The 16,600-nt window shown below is 49.9% G+C and overlaps 1 protein-coding gene across 50 annotated transcripts in view; it reads right to left on the bottom strand.

Moving 5' to 3' along the window:
- CELF4 (CUGBP Elav-like family member 4) overlaps positions 1-15,548 on the bottom strand; it is a 289,968-nt gene extending 274,420 nt beyond the window's left edge. For 48 of the 50 annotated variants that reach the window (XM_044920955.1, XM_044920957.1, XM_044920956.1 and 45 more), the window contains exon 1: positions 15,194-15,479. In XM_044920955.1, the coding sequence (XP_044776890.1) occupies positions 15,194-15,479 (286 nt within the window). Of the gene's footprint in view, positions 1-15,193 lie in introns of all 50 variants that reach the window. The other 2 variants (XM_021686319.1, XM_044920994.1) reach the window with 2 other exon arrangements.
- Positions 15,549-16,600: the final 1,052 nt, after the last annotated feature.

Below are 16,600 nucleotides of genomic sequence, written 5' to 3'. Positions count from 1 at the left end.
GGTCTGGGGAAAGGGAGTAGCAGGGAGAGGGCCCTCTCGGGAGGAGGTGGGAGAGTCTCGCTTGGCGGTGATTGTCCCCACTATTTATGAAGCCAGATGAGGAGCTATAGGGCTTGCGGTGGCCCCCGTGTCTGCTGATTAGCTGGAGATTATATTGATGATGTAATAAAAATTCACTTTGTCTACTAAGTTTCACCAGAACAATCAGGAGAGATTAGATAAAAATCAGAGGAAATGAATAACATACGGGAGGAGGAAAGCCATGAGCCTCACTCTCTGCCATGGTCCCCCTCTGTCTCCCTTTTCCCTGCCTCCAATGGGGCATGAATGAAGATGCCTCCACCCCAGCACCCAGGCAAAGCTAGCTAGAAACATCCCCAAGCTGGGCTGCTGTCAGGGAGTCTCGCACTCAGACATGACACTGGTTTAAGTTTACGGACCATGTTTAATATTTGATTAGACCTTTGGCAAGGCGGCCTCCTGCTGGGGGAGGAGCAGGGTGATGAGCCCTTCAGCCGCCTGGGTCCCCCTGGCCCTGCAGTACCGGAGGAGGAATCCTGCGTTCCTGGCGATGCAGCTTTAGGCCAGGCAGACCCGTGCCCTTACGAGTAGCCAGGGGCCTCCCAGCCTCACGGTGACCCCCTCTAGCCTGACCTGTGCCCAGAGCCCCCCATTAAAGATGTTGCTTATGGCTACAGCCCAGGCTCTAAAAGGTCCTTGTACGAGGCACATGTCACCAGAGATGGTAACACATTAATGTCCATTAGCCGCCAGGGACACATCTGCCCAGTTTGATTTGTCAGATCAGCAGGGGGCAGGACTTTGAAAGGATAGGAAAAGGAGGTCACTCTGGGTTGAGGGCCATTGTTCCAGGAACGCGGGGAGGCCTGGGAGTGCTGGGCTTGGGGTATGTGGCCTGGGGGTAGCCGAGGGGAGAGTAGAGGAGGCTGCCATGCCCTGCCAGGAGCGTAGTGGAGCAGTTACTCCAGCTCCATGACCGAGTCTGGGTCTGCTCTCCCTCTGAGACCCCCCTGGGGTCAGGAAGATGCCAGGAGTCAAGGTCTGTGGAAGGCCTAAAGAGGAGAGTTTGCCTCCCCTAAAAAATCGGCTACAACACTGCTGTTTGGGGCCCCAGAGGTCACCTCATTATTCCTACTCCTCTGGGCTGGCTTTCTCTCCCGGTGATGGAGAAACCCTCATTGTTCCCCCACAGTAAATGGGCTGCCCAGGAGCCCTAGCACCCTTGCTCACACCGGGAGCAGTTCTTCCTGGGATCTATCAAGATGCCTCCAACTGCAAGGCCATTGTCACCCCAGGAAGCACTGTTCCCTGGTTTCATCCCCACTGCCCGGCTGCCCCCAGCCGTCCCTGAGCTGGGGGTGGGCACAGAGGAAGGGTGGAGGGCATGGGAAGATTTTAACCTCCAGAACCTCTTAGTTTATCTCTGGGACATTCAGCTGAGTGAGCCTGTGGGGACAATCTGGATGCCCACCTTGATGACAGGGAACCTGGCCACAGGTTTAAATATTCCATGAGTAATTTCTCAGCCCGAGTGGGCTGCAGATGGGACAGCTGAAGGACACTGCAGCCCCAAAGCTGGTGAGGCCAGCCCTTGCAGGTCCTGTGTGTGTCACTCACTTCCTGGGACAGAACTGTAACGTCTTCATCTAGTCCTGACCTCCACCGCTTCTCCCTCAGTCAGACTGGTGGTGGGTCCCGATTTATTCAAAGTGAGAAAGTCCTTTGTCCACTAGCCTGAGAAGGAGACTTCACTGCAGTGGGACAGAACCGAAATGTAATGACGAGACGAAACAAAGCAATGGGGCCCATCAGCAATCCAGCCTCCCAGCTCTGTCTCGTTCCTGTGTACCAGCCTTGGCTTCTGCCAGCCCTTACTACCTGGGTGCCTGCTGGGCCAAGCTCCCCTGGGCAGGAAGCCTGTACTCCCATCTTATTACTTCTTTTTGGGGGGTTCTCTCATTCCTCATACAGGGCCTATGCACTGGGTACCTCTATATTTGTGGGTTTGCTGCCCTCTGTCCCATCCAGTTATTTGGTCGTGGTGGTGAGGGTGCGTCCCCGCCCTCCAAGGGGAGAGCTTGACTTCCAGAGCCCCTGAGTTGTACACGAATCTGTGCCTCCTTGAGGGAGGACTGTATCTGCCCCATGGGACCCAGGGCTTCCCCGTGCGGGGCGCGGTATGTCCCCCCCCCCAGACTGGAACGCCTTATATGCTCTCCACTTTGCAGAAGCCTGCCTCTGCCCCATGAGGGGACGTTTGGGGGTGTCGCAGAGACCAACTGCAGTTGGTTCGATGACGTCCCTGCTCTTGCCTCAGCAGGCTTCTTCTCTTGCCTCCGCTGGCCTCGGGGACCCTGTCGTCCCTGCTACGTGGCCACTGCTGTGGGCCAGACTTTTAAGCATTGGCTCAGCTGAGACAGTTCAGAATGTTCAGTTAATGAATGCTTTGCAGAGAAACTTGAGAAACTAGGGAGAAACAAACTAGGGCCTTGGCTACAGTGTGAGGGGCAGACAGGGGTTTCACGCCAAAGGGACAGGAGTCTAGCTGCCCCCTGGCTCCAGCTCCTTGGGTGTGGCCTGGGGCCCTGCTCCTGCATGCTCCCCTCCCCTCTCTGCTGTCCGTCACTGCAACCACATCTGCCAAGTGCCATTCATTGAAGCCTAAGGGTATGCTCTCCCCCGCACTGAGACACTGCCCTGTAATTCCTGCTCCCGTCCTCTCTCTAGGGACACACTCAGCTGCCCTGTCCTGGGCCTCACCCTTTCCTTCTCATTCCAGTGGATTTTCAAACTTGTTCAACACAGTGGCAACAGAATTGACTCTAAAATAAACAGTTTAGGGGCACCTGGGTGGCTCGGTCGGTTAAGTGTCCAACTCGTGATTTCGGCTTAGGTCATGACCTCATGGGTCCTGAAATCGGGCGCCCCCTTGGGCTTTGCGCTTGGCGGGAAGTCTGCTTGAAGATTCTCTCCCTCTGCCCCTCCACCACTGTCTCTCTAAAATAAACAAATAAATCTTTAAAAAAATAAAATAAATCTAACAGTTTACTTATTGAGATAATTAAGATGAGCATAAGGAAGGTCTTATTTTTCCACAGAAAGACTTTTTAAAATCGGGACAAAAATGAAGCGTGGACATAAGTCAGTACCTCTGTGCTTTTCTCCCTAAGTCTCATGACCAATGTGACTGAGGTCCCGGCCTCTGTTGGACCTGGCGGCTCGTGTGGCATTGACCCCTAGGTGATCGGTCCTCCACCCAGATCTGTTTCATCAGGCACAGGGTTGAGTGTGCATGCCTCTGTGTGTGTGTGTGTGTGTGTGTCCTGTGGGGGGCATTTGCAAAAGTTGAGGGATATAGCAGTTTGGATTTAGACTCCTTACAAGTCCTGAGTATGGAAAAGATTCTGGTGCCCAATAATATGGAATTAAAAATAAAACCCATGTTGAGGGGCACCTGGGTGGCTCAGTCATTAAGCGTCTGCCTTAGGCTCAGGTCATGATCCCAGGGTCTTGGGATCGAGCCCGCATCGGGCTCCTTCCTCCTTGGGAGCCTGCTTCTCCCTCTCCCACTCCTCCTGCTTGTGTTCTCTCTCTCACTGTCTCTCTCTGTCAAATAAATAAATAACTTTTTGTAAAAATTTAAAAAAGAATAAAACCCATGTTGAACTGTAAACTAATCGTTCATTTTGGAAATGGAACAAAACTCACATTCCCATTGAAACTACAATACTTTCTGGATTTTCTGATTCTCCTCTCTTCCTTCATGTGGCTCGGGCCCAGTGAGGGGTCTGGCCCAGGGTCCCGGGCCTCCCCCTGGAGCAGAGGGCTCCCATGCGTAGGAGGAGTGGCCCACCGGCACCCTGTGAGGTGTAAGGAGAGGGGCGAGGGAGAGGTCCACTCTGCCGCTCCTCCAGGGCAAGCCGGGCAGCCTCAGGAGCAGCGCCTGGCTCGGCAGGGGCCCCGAGCTGGAGAGCAGCAAGTTCTCCCTCTCACCGTCAGATGGCAGGCGACCGCTGGTGGACAGGGGCACGCACAGTAGGTAGGGGAAGGGTCTAGAGGAGGCTCTTGGCTGTTCTCCTAGAGTTCCTTAGACCCAGGTCTTGGGTCCAGGAGGGGGCACGGGGCGCTGTGGATGGAGGACGACCTTGGCGCCAGGACCCATCCTCCTCACGGGCCCCCAGTGGCTGCGCCGAGTCTGGGCTGGTTTGTGAGCAAGTCCAGACACCTGAGAGCTGTTCTGGGTTGTCTGGGGGCTGTGCCTCTGCTAGGAAGTCTGGGCCACTAGCACTGGGGAGGGAGCATGGAGTCTGGCCAAGGCGCTTGGTCGGAGGGCTGAGTGTAAGCACACGTGGGCAGAACTCTGAGTGTGTCTGCAACTGGGGGGAGGGGAGACAGGTCAGAGGAGGATAGATGTGGCCTATTGGCTGAAGCCTAAATGTTCCCTCTGGGAAGGGGCGCATCCAGCCCTCAGAACCTTGATTTCCCATTCCAGCCATGGGCACCACTTCCTCACCCTCCTTTACGGTTGAAGTTCTCTCCCTTGCACTTTCAAGGTCCATCTCCTATTGTCCATCACTGACCACGGGACCTGGCCTCTATGGCAGGCTCCCTTCTGGCTGCCTCCACAGGCTCTGGGAACAGAGAGGAGGAATGATCCAAAGGCTTAGGGAGCTTTCCCTGCCCTCCCTGTTCCCTTTCTTCTGAGGAGCCCCCAGCCACTGGGATTCTCTCCTTTCCTCTCCTCCCTTCCAGATACTGCCCAGGGCTGCCAAGGATGGTCAGGAACATCCTGAGCTGGGGCTCTGGCAGGCAAGGGAGTGAGGGGTCAGGGGCATGCCTGAAGGGAATTCCAAGGCCAAGGATACAATGGCCTTCCCTTTCCTTCCTCCTCACCATGACAGGAGGTGAGCCTCAGTGAGCAATGACTTTCCAAAGTCTAGAATATTCCTGACCCCACCAGACTCTGAGCCCCTGGCTCTGCTGGTCCCAAGAACCCAAACATGGGGACTGATTTGATTGGGTGCCTTTCGTCCTGGGACCTCTAAGTTGAGGAGTACACACTGGCATCTCCCTGGGCCAGTATCCCACCACATAACTGGGGGTATTGCTTCAGGCTCATGACACCCCCTAGGAGATGGACCACTTCACGCAGCGGGTGCAAGGATGCTCTCTGTGCCTCATCCGGTGAGACAAAGCCAAGCCAAGTATTGATTTGACAGAAAGATATGGATATGTTGGGTGGATAATGGTTAGGGGATCCTATTTCCTTCTTTTCCTGTTCAGAGAACACCTCTCCTCTGCCTCACCCCGCTGGAAAGCAGAGGCCGGATGAGGGAGAGTGTTCTCATCGGTCACCCAGGGACGCCTCTATTCCCCCTGGGCTCCTTCCAGGAGTTCAAGACCATGAAGCCTCTGGGACTAAGGTCCCCCTCTCCCACCATGGCAAGCACTACCAACATCGTCGCCTCTCCGTATATTCTTAGAACCAGTCAATATGATTAATTTTACATGGGTATAATTTCCTGCTGCTGCCCTGGAGCCCTCCCAGCCTCACCCATCAGCAGCGACATGATATAGTTTCTGGTTATATTGGTCAACCAAGATATTGATATTGTTAATAATGGATATCTATATGCTGACCTTTGTCCACACAACTGAATCATTCTGGGCTGGCTGTCACATTTCTTTAAGAGCTATTGATAAGCCCATTACTGGAAGGGTATGAACAGTCTTAGGTGTGCGCTTTTCACTCACCTTCAAGCATCTCCTGTGAGAATCTACCCTTGTTAGAGGAGTTGCTGTGGGTACGGCAGTGTGTGCAAGACAAAGTCTGCATGCAGGGGCTCATGTGGGGAGTGTATGAACGTGTGCGTGCACATGCATATGTGAGTATGCACGTGAGTGTGCGTATGAACGTGTGTGTATGAGTCTGTCTTGCACACCGGCCCTTTTAGAGCTGATCAAATAGTCAATTAGAGCATTATAGGGAGGTAGCAGAATCAGAGAGTTCCTACAAATACACTGTGATGTAGTGTTTGATCTTTGGATGCCTCTCGTCTCCTAGGACTTGCGCAGGAGGCTTGGCTTTATAAGGATATTACCAGGTTGATGCCTTGTTCTCTCAATGTACCTGCCAGGCCAGCGGCAACACTTGCTGGCAGCAGGCTGGCCAGAACCAGGCACAGGGAGGTGTGCTGAAGGCCATGCTGCAGGCTTGACTCTGGGGGCATGCTGCTTCCAGCCTCAGTCTCTTTATCTGGGCAGTGGCAGCAACAGATCGGGCTCCACTTTCTTAAGGGCAGAGAGAGGAGTTTGACTCAGCCCGGCTTCTCCACCCTCTACATCTGAAACTCCTGATCAGAGGAATGCTTGACACACTTGGTTATTTATCGCATGCCGCGGGTGTGGCCCATTACCTATTAGAAGGGTTCTGGGGTAGAATGCACGCTTTGTGTGCTCCTGTGTGTCAGGACGGGCACACAGATCTCATTGCGGCATCTCTCTGTGGTTGCTGTTATTCCTACCTGCATGGACAGGGGTGTCAGGGACAGTACCTCTATCAAGTCAGGTGACAGGGATCTGTTCCTGTTTGCACCCAGACGTGCTCGCTTGTCAGGGGAGCCCCTCACTTGCCCCTGTAAAGGGAAACCGGCTAGCTAGAGAAATCTTTCGGATCCTCAGACATAGTATATGAATAAACCAGACATGGATTAATTAGGTGTGACTGCATCATTAAATTAGAATAATGAACAAACAGCCACGTATGGCATTCAGATTTGCCTAGAACGACTCCAAGGGTGGCTTTCAAGTAAGTCACCTGACAGTTTGTAGGTTTGGGGGACTCTGGAGAGTGAGGTTCCCATCCTATCTTGAGAAGTGAATTATTTAGGCACCACCTACCCCAGGCAAGGATAATCCTCCAACGGGCGCCCGGACTCCACAATCGAATCCAAACAATGGCTTGGTTCGATACAGCATCATCCATGCACGCTTCAGCTGAGAGCATTTCTCAGAGTGAAATATGACAGTGACACAGGTGCTCCGGAGACAGGAGGGAGAAATTAAGAGGTGTGAGCAGCGGATGTGAAATGCATCGATCCCTTAATACTTATGTGGATGTGCACACCGTCGCTTGTGCACGTGCGTGTGCGCACACAGACACACATACACACCTTCTGCATTTCGGTGAGTTCTTTTTTCCTCTATTGACACTCCCCATTTCAGCCAGAGAGACTCAAAGGTGAAACTAGTCTCAGTTGTGTAGTTTTAGAAATAGCTGCAGAATGGCAGCCCCCTGCCCTCTGCAGACAGCACCCCTCGAAATCCCTGTCCTAGGACAGGGAGGCTGTGCAGCAGGAACCATTTATCTTTAACAAAGAGGAAGAAGCCAACAGCTTGAGAGCGAAGAAAATGGGAAAGAGACTCACTTGCCTCACTGGAGAGCCAGGGGATAGCCTAATGCATGGGGCGCTTTGTTAGTAAGATCTGTTAAGTATCTAGAAACCTTTGATCTGGAGCCGCTTTTAACAAAGGTGATAATTAATTAAAGCAGAGTGTATTGCAATAAAGTAACATTGTGGTCAGTTTATGCGCTGTCCACAGCCGGCCTTCGGAAGTCTCTGTCAATTAAACTCTTGTTGGAGGCCAGCTCATTATCAATTTTTTTTCCTGAGCTTTGATCAATATTTTTGGCTGTTCTGTCCTCACAGAACCAGAACTACGTCTGTCTCCATGAGGGCACCCATTTATTTACATCTTGCAGATGGCCATGTAGGATTTGTTCCTGAGCTGAGCTGCTGGGAATCGCTCTGTTTGAGAGCGTCGGTCAGCTCATGCTGGAGGGGAGATGCAAGGGAGGATAAGAGAAACCAAATATGGAGCAAGTAGAGGGGGAGAAGGCCTGTGAGCATATGGTCCCGAAAACATCCCCTTCTACTTCCAAAGGGATTTGGAAAAGAGGACAGTGACCCTGGGGTTTTCCACCTGGCTTCCAAGTTGGTTCCTGCGGGCAACGCTGAGGCTGAGGCTTTACACCCATCCAGGGGCCACTGGGACCAGGATGCATGGCAACAAGCAAGCCCTCAGGGCAAGCACAACAACTCTGGACATTCCTCTGTCATCATTGTCTTATCCTCATCATTGTCTTTTTGTCCTGGCATTTCTAACCGCACCCTACATTGCCAAGTGGAATGTGGATCTTTCTCTTTAGGCCCCACCTTGCGATTTTTGAGGGTGTCTTAATGGCAAAGAGGAGAAGGAAAAGGGGGAGATGAAGGCTGATGATAAAAGGGTTACAACTAAGTTGGGGGCTCTGTTCCCCTGCCCTAGGTTATTTGGCTAAGATTAGATGCTTTTTGTGATTCTTGGAGAGTCTGTGAATTTAAAAAGGCAAAGGTAGAGGGGATGAATGTGCATCTCTTGTGGAGAGACCAAAAGGAGGGCATCTTTTGTGGAGAGACCAAAAAGAGGGTCCCTACCACTCCCTCCTTGCATAGAGGGAAAATGCAGCACTCTGCTTGGAGGGGCTAGCTTGACTGACTTGGTCAAATCCTCTGTGTGTGTGTGTGTGTGTGTGTGTGTGTGTGTGTGTGTGTGTGTAAACACCACAAGAGAAAAGTAGGGCTGGGATGCCAAGGGGCAGCGGGTGGGGCAAGAAATGCAGTGGGTGGCGGGAATTATCTCTGCAGAGAGCCGGGTTCTGTGGCTGGCCACTCAGCTCCCAGATGGAAGGTCATTTCTAAAATGAGTCAATAGGTGAGCCAGAGCAGGCAAGCATCTGAAGGGTGATGAGTGTGGGGAGATGGAACCCTTTTTTAAACCTGGACTTTTGTGTGGAGATATCAGGCAGATACACAAGAGCACATCTCCACACTGGAACTTAGATCATTGACAAATCCAAGCTATGAGTTCTGAGGTGAAGCACCGACGTAATGACAAGGACAGCGTCATCCTCCCCACATTCTCTCCTTTTCTCCATCAACCATCTCCCTAGTCATGCATACTGCCTCACAAGATGAAAACTACCCCTAACGTCATTCCAGGGCCATTTGCTTCTATCATCTCTTCCCTGGATGCACAAATACACATACAAACAGAAGTTCACACACACACACGCTCACACCAACACCCACACAGGCTGTGGCATCGTCCCTCCCCCAGCCCTCCAGGACCCGCAGACACATACAGATTTTCACACTCTCTAGCGCTTCTCTCTGCATGTCACATGGGATTTCCCTTCCAAGTTCAGAAACGCTGCGTTTCAGCTGCTGTCACCCAGCACTCCCAGCTTCCGGCTGGCATTTGGGCCCTACAACTTTCAGTTTCCCTTTTGCTCTGCCTATGATTTGGGGCCTCATTTTCCGTTACATTTCCTTCTCTTCTGCAGCCTGCCTACTCCAAATCCCCTTCAAAGACATCTTTCCTGGGTCAGGTTGGAAATAGACCACCTTCGGATGACGTGTGAGCTGTGTAGTGTTTTCCCCAAAACCATCCGAGGGCAGACCAGCTCTTTCCTCAGTGAAGGTTGTGGTGTCTTGGGTATCTTCTCAGGCATCACTTAGAAGCCCCTCTCCCACCCTGGTCTATGAATTATAATAATGAGGATGATCATAGTAACAACAGTGAGAGTGATGGCCATGCTCAAGTCCCTGGAGTGTGGCGTGGTCACTGGGCAGCCAAAGTGCCCCCTGGAAACCAGCTCTTCAAAAGCACTCTGACAACTTTACAATATGCCTGCATTATGGGGCACATATCTATGGCATACATTTTTGTAATCATGTTCCTTTGGGTTGATTTTTTTTTTTTCAAGCTGCGACTTTACTTAAGAAAAGCCTTTCTTTTTGTTTTATTTTGTTTTGTGTTTGAGAAGCCACAAACACCCAGCCAACTGGAGTAGGTGGAGAGAGTGAAAGTATGCCAAGGGGGTTCTTTGAACCCAATCTAGAATTCCCATTAAAGCTGAGGGGGGAAAAGAGTGTTAACATCTCCCTGTTGAATTGCAGTGAAATCTAGGCCAGCCCTGGTTCCCATATGTGTGGGATGCGCTTAGTCATGCTTGCACATGGATGCATAGACGGCACATGTGCATATTAATTTATCTGTGTGTTGATTACAAGGGAGTCTCTTTAAAAGATAAATGAAATTATGTACAAGCAGCAAATAACCACCGGTCTCTTCAATAAATCAATTCTTTCCCAGTGATTTTTTTCTTTGCTCCTAAATAGAATACTTACAAACATCTGGGGTTTGGAGTTTTTCTACGGAGGCTGTGGCTTTGGTTTACATTAGTTTTGTAATGACCACCAGCACTTATTTTCTCCGGTGAAATTTGTAATTTTTTAAATGTTGTTCTTACCTCATTTTTCATATCTCTTTCTCACAAGTCAAATCTTTCTTTTTAAAAACTGTAGGTGTGTGCCCCACCATTCTACCAGTGTCTTTCCCTGGACAGATTGAATTTTTATTTTTCAAAGTAAATTTTTTTTAAAGTTCATCTTTAATTGAGCTGATGCCCATGCTGATACTTCCAGCTTCACTGTCTCTTAGACTCACCTGAAATCAAATAGAGCCTCACTGGCTTTAATTCACCTATCTAAGGAAATAAAAACAAAACCAAGGAGCCCTCTCGGCTAAAGTCAAGCAGTGGAAACTCGATGTTCTGAGAATTGCTACATCTTAAATGAAAATATGAGACATGATTTTATGAAGATGGTCAAGAATCACCAAAACAACTATAACACTTGCCATTTCCCTTTCTCCCAGCTGCACCTCAAACCCAGGGGCTTCAGGCACTTCTTACTCAGGTACCATTGAAATGAGAGGTTGTGTATCTGGTGATGAGTCTATTTTCAAATGACATACTCTCCAGAGTTCAACCCACACAAGGTTCCATTACTCTGTGCCCACCCTCCCTCTGGATGTAGTGTGGAAGTATAAGGGGCAAAAGTCCCTGCAGCTGTGGCTCCTGGGTTGGGAGCACTCTGGGGCTGCCAGTAGACTCGATTTTCCTCCATGCAGTGGGGGAAGATCTCAGTGCAGAGTGGTTACCCAGGCACAGATCTGTTCTGACTGGTTAACAAGAGGGACTGTGATATGGGCTTGACTGTTTAGATTAAAATGCATCGCAGGCTCCGGGAACGAGCACACATCAGTAGTAAAGGCTGTTTAAACCTTTGGGGACAGCCCTATGTTTAGATTACATTAATTCATAAATATTATACTAAATACCACTTAAATTGGACTTAAATGACTTCAAAGATAATGCATTATAATATGGCTATCCAGAGAGCACTAGTCTTTATGTCTCCCAGTAACTCAGTCTTTGCTGCCTCCTATCCTGCTAGACAAGACCAAAGTTATGAATGGATTGCTGGCTTGTTCATGTGTGATCCACGGACTGTGTATGTGTGTGTGTTAGCAGGCATGGGTATGCGTATGTATGTATTTTCAGTCACTGCTTCTGTTTGTTCTCCAGGAAATAAAAAGAAGAAAAGAGAAATAAATGTAAAGTGAGAGAAGGAAAGAATTAGACTAGTGGGTGACCTCTTCCTTTCCCCAAGGGAGAAAAATTCTATACGAAGGGGAAAAATTGGTCCTCAGCTCACTTCTGTTGCTACCTAGGGAGTTTGCCTCTCTCCTCTTTAATCAATAGTACAATATCTTTCTCTTTGGAACCTGGAAAAAACAATCTTTCTCAAAGTGCTTCTAATGGGGGGGAGAAAAGAAGACTCTGAGTTAGCCCAGAGAGTTTGCATTAAACTGGGTTTTCCTCTTTAGGTGTTATTTCTTTGAATTGTAATTCTGGGCTTTTTTTCTTCCTTTCTCTCTCTGCCTAGCACCCAGATCTCCCCCAGCCCCTGCCCAAGTGCTTTCTGGTCTCCAGGGGGTGAATTTACCTTTACAATAATTACCCCAGTCCACAACTGCTATTTGCTGCCTCCCCAGCCCAACAGCCTTTCTCTGCAACGGCTGGGTTTGCTCCACAACACCCACCCACTCCCTCCTCCACAGACTCCCAATTTGACTGGAGTAATTGCCTTTTAAGGTTCACTCTACGCATGGCAGGTATTCCATTAACCCTTAGAACTCCTTCCTTCTTTAGTTACCTGAAATGGCAGGTGGCCAACAAATGGATACCCACCTGAAATCTCATGCATTTAATTTAATTTTTACTTATTTTTCTCTTCTTCTCTTTCTTTCTTCCTTTTTTCTTTCTTTCTTTTTTTTTTTTTTTGCCAATAACATGCAGATGCCATCCACACTGGAGGTCAATATCCTGTCATGTCTCTCAATTTTATCCCAGAATGATTCACTAGAAGTTAGAAATTCAAGAAGGGGAACGAAAGAGCCACAAACATGCCCTGAAACCAGGCTTAACAAAGGCATGTTTCTATCCCTAGCTTCATGTTGTCAATTTAGAGTTGGGGAAAATTTAGAAGCCAAATGCAGCCCTCATTCTTCAAGCCTCATCATGCTTTCTGACTTAAAAGTAATTAATCACCAATGGCAAGCAAGTAATTTTTTAAGGTGGCCGGAGGCTTATTTTATCAGGATTAGCTAATAAATCAGGCTGTATCTCTGAAAGAGGAGTTCAAACTCTTCTAGGACTGAATAAACCAGACCTTAGAGATTGTCTCATTTATTCAGCTCTCCTGGAGCTTCCAGGCACTGTTGGAGACATTGTGGCCCAACCTTGCCTATAAAAATCCGAGGGATAGCGAGGCAGGAAGTTTCATAGGGAAAAATATATATGCTCAGGCTCTGAAGGGTGAGCTGCGACAACGAGACACCCAGCATGCCGGAGCCAACGGGCCTGCCTGCGACTGACTGAGCCAGTTTAGGGGAAGAATTATTTAGAAAATGAAGTTTTGCTTGTTCTAGGAATCCTGGCCAGATATGTGATTGTATATATATGATACATATGAAATAACTATAATATAACCTTCTCTAGCTTCCTGATGCAAATGATGATAATTCTACTTCTTTGCTGTAATACAAGGGAGTCCAAATAACATCAAAAACATAGTGATGATACCAGCAAGGGATTATGAGAAGAAACCAAGGAATATTGTTAAAGTTTATCTTCATTTGAAATAAAGAAGTAAATAAAGTGCTCCAAACCCGGATCTCTTAAGAAGCTCAGCTCTCCACAACTGTCTTTTGCCTCTGGTGGGTTCTGATTTTTTTTTTTTTAACTTTAAAATCTTAAATCACCACAAGAACTGATCATTAAGATAGGCAAAAGACTTCCCTATTTATGCTTTTTAAATTTTCATTATTACTATTTTAAATCTGGGGACATATTAGAATGACAAAGGTTTGATACAAACCTTGATTCGCTTCCAGGGAGCTTGGTTGGAAAGGGAAAAACTACAAAGATATGGTTGACTTGAGAGGGAGGGGGGAAAAAAGGAAACAAATGTTATTTCAAAGACTGCCTCCCCATTTCACCTTTCCAGGCTCTCTTCTGATCAGACAGACATTTTCTCCATATTGGAGAAAGGTTGGTTTGTCTCTCCATTACAGCCCCCACCCTCACCCCACCCCAACAAACCCAGTATATTTCCATTCTGCTGTGTTTCTGTGCTACTCAACATGCCATTAACTTTAAGATTTACTCCTCAGCAGGCAAGCTGGAAGATGCTAAAGCCAATAAAAACTGCTCTCTGGGACTCCAACTATGAAGAGTTTGGAGCTCTGCTTAGTATTCGGATGAAGGGAGGGCTGGAGGAGGGAGGGAGGTTGTGATAGTGAAAACCACTGCTGCTTAGAGAGCCAGACAGCTCTGTGCTCTGCACCTAATGTGCCGGAGGATCAGCTCTGTTCATAGCCCATTTGTGGCCAAGGATGAGGCTGCTCTCTCTGTGTGGGTGGGTGTGCGTGTGCGTGTGTGTGTTTTCATCTTTAAAACCACCAGCTCTAACACAGGATCTCCAGTGGCTCTCCACACTACTGTTTATTAAAAACCGAACGTCCATACACATCCCTTACAACTTCCTTAGCCTGGTGCTCCTTCCCTGCTTGACGATCAATCTCTCTCAGAAAGCATTTAACTTGCCCACACAGCTCCAGCCCGGATTAATCCCCACTGCACATCCTATACATTACTGTTAGGGAGCGGAGCACTGGGCTAATTTCGTCACCCACCAGCCACCCACACACATTCTACAACTGAACACGTTTGGGGATCTGCCTTAAAGATAATAAAACAAGGAGAAAACAGGCAGGCTGCAGACAATTCTCATGACCACTTTCCTAAAAAGTTGCTGGGTTTTAATTCTTTGATTATTCTGTCTCCCCCTCCCCCAAGCACTCACTAGCGATGATTGCTTCGAGGGAGAGCAATAATGGACTATAAACCTCTCTGCATGGTGAGTTTGGGATAATTTAGGCTACACCCTTCAAAATGCATATCTTGCACACACAGATTTTTTTCCCCCCAAAGCTCCGCTTTCCTGAGAAGGGGATCATTCAGGCTTCCCCGACCCCCCACTCCACCCAGGGGATGGCTGGTTCCTTGCTAAATCTTGCCTTAGGTTTTGTCCCTCCTTCCTTCAAACATCAAACACCCCCTCCCCCACCACTCACACCACAACCGGATTATTGAGGCACATAGCTCGACAGGGAGAGTTTACTGTTAAATTGATAGCAAAATAAAAATATCTCCCCGAATTTGTCACCTCTCTTCTTTTTAGACGGCTGCGCTCCTGCTACTCTGGACCGGAGCGGAGAAGGAGGAGACCATCTCCTCTTAATATTTTCAGCACCACGGCGATGGACAGCACCCTCGGTCCCTGGCCCGCTGAGCGGCCCGCCAGTCTGCTCAGCGTCCCAGGCTTGGCCAGTGCAGCTGTCCCCGTCCCAATCTTTCAAGTCGCTGCACCCAAAAATCCAAGCCCCGTTCCCCCTCGATCCTCTCTCTGTTTCTTTCCATATTCTGCTTCCGTTGCTCTCCCCACCGCACCGCTTCTATCAGCTCCTCGCCCAAAACCCAGCCTTGCCCCGGCGAACAGCTCCCCACGCACCCCAGTCCTGGTCTCTGCTGCCCGAGCGCCTCCCTCCTCGGCGTCCGCCCGAGGCTCCCTCTCGCGCAGTCTCCCGCTTGTCCGTCGCCGGCCGGCCGGCCCGCCCGCTCCTTCTCCCCGGCAAAGTTGGGAGGGAAAGGTGCACTCACCTTTGTGCATGCCTGTGAACCTGTCCTTCAGAACCGTAAGCTCGTAGATCTTGCCGAACTCCTCGAAGAGGGGCTTGAGGTCCTTCTCATCCAGGTTGCGGGGGATCTGCCCAATGAACAGCTTGATGGCATCGTGGTCCTTCATGGGAATGGTCGACGGGTTCCCCGGGCTGTGGCTTAATCCGTTCATGTGCCCGGCGCTGCCCGGGCTGCTGCCGAGCCCGTTGGTACTGAGGCTCGCGTTGTCAGCCTGTCCGTTTGCTAACGTGGCCATCTTTATATACATAGAGAAAATCTTCTTTCCTTTTATTCTTTCTCGCTCGCACTCTCTCGCTCTTCTCCCTCGCAAGCTCGCTCGCGCTCACACACGCACACGCATACACACACTCGGGTTCTCTCCCCCTCGGTTTCTCTACACCTCGCTCTCCTCTCGCTCTCTGCTCTCTCTCTTTCTCCTCTCTTCTCTCGCTCGCTCGCGCTCGCGCTCTCTCTCCTCTCCCCGCTCTCTCTCTCCCTCCCTCTCTCCTCTCTCCCTCTCTTTCTCTCTCTCTCTTTTTCTGTCTGATCTGATTTTTTCTTTTTTCCCTTTTCTTTTCTTATTTTCGTTTTCTTTTCTTTCTTTTCTTTTTTTCCTTTTTTCTTTCTTTCTTTCTTTTTTCTTCTTCTTCTTCTTCTTCTTCTTCTTTTTTTTTTTTTTACGTTGAACAGACAGGATCTCTGTCCTTTCCGTTTAAACAGGCTGGACCGGTTCAAGTTCCCAGTCAGACCAGGGGTGGGGGCGGCGAGTGAGCGCGCGCGGAGGAGGGGGGCACGGGGCCCGGAGAGGGCGAGACCGGGGGGGGCTCCCGCGCGGCGGCGGGCGGCGGCCGGGAGCAGGACGGCGTGGGGCGGCGCCGGCCCCGCCGCGCCTCCCCCGTCGGCGGCCCCGGCGAGCGGCGGTGGTACAGTCCGAGACAGCCCCCGGCTATAAATAGCGCCAGGCGCATGGCTCTTCGGGAGGCGCTGAGATTCCGGGCCCGGCGGCCGCGGGGAGCGGGTGCCCGTTAGGAACGGGGCTGCTGGCCTCCTCTTTGCCTTTTGGGGGTTCTTTTTGTAATAGCAGCAGGTGCAACTTTTTTGTATTTTTAAAACATTGATTTTCATTTTCGTGTGGGTATGTAGGGGGGGGGCGTTATCCACCGAGCTGCGCTCTATTAGGGCGCCAGGCGGGCGAAGCAAAGGCAGGGATGGCGGGCGGGGCGGCGGCGAAGGCGGCGGCGGAGGTGGAATGGGCGCTTTTTTCCTCCCATCTGGTTCCCTTTATTTATTTATTTATTTATTTATTTATTTATTTATTATTTATTTATTTATTTATTTATTTATTTAGACTAGAAAAAGCGAGTCGGCTTGGAGGGAGTCCGCCCAGCG

This window comes from Neomonachus schauinslandi, chromosome 14, assembly GCF_002201575.2.
Source record: "Neomonachus schauinslandi chromosome 14, ASM220157v2, whole genome shotgun sequence".
Classification (NCBI taxonomy): Eukaryota; Metazoa; Chordata; class Mammalia; order Carnivora; family Phocidae; genus Neomonachus; species Neomonachus schauinslandi.
Note: the sequence above shows the minus strand (reverse complement) of the source record. Positions and strands in the feature narration are given on the sequence as shown.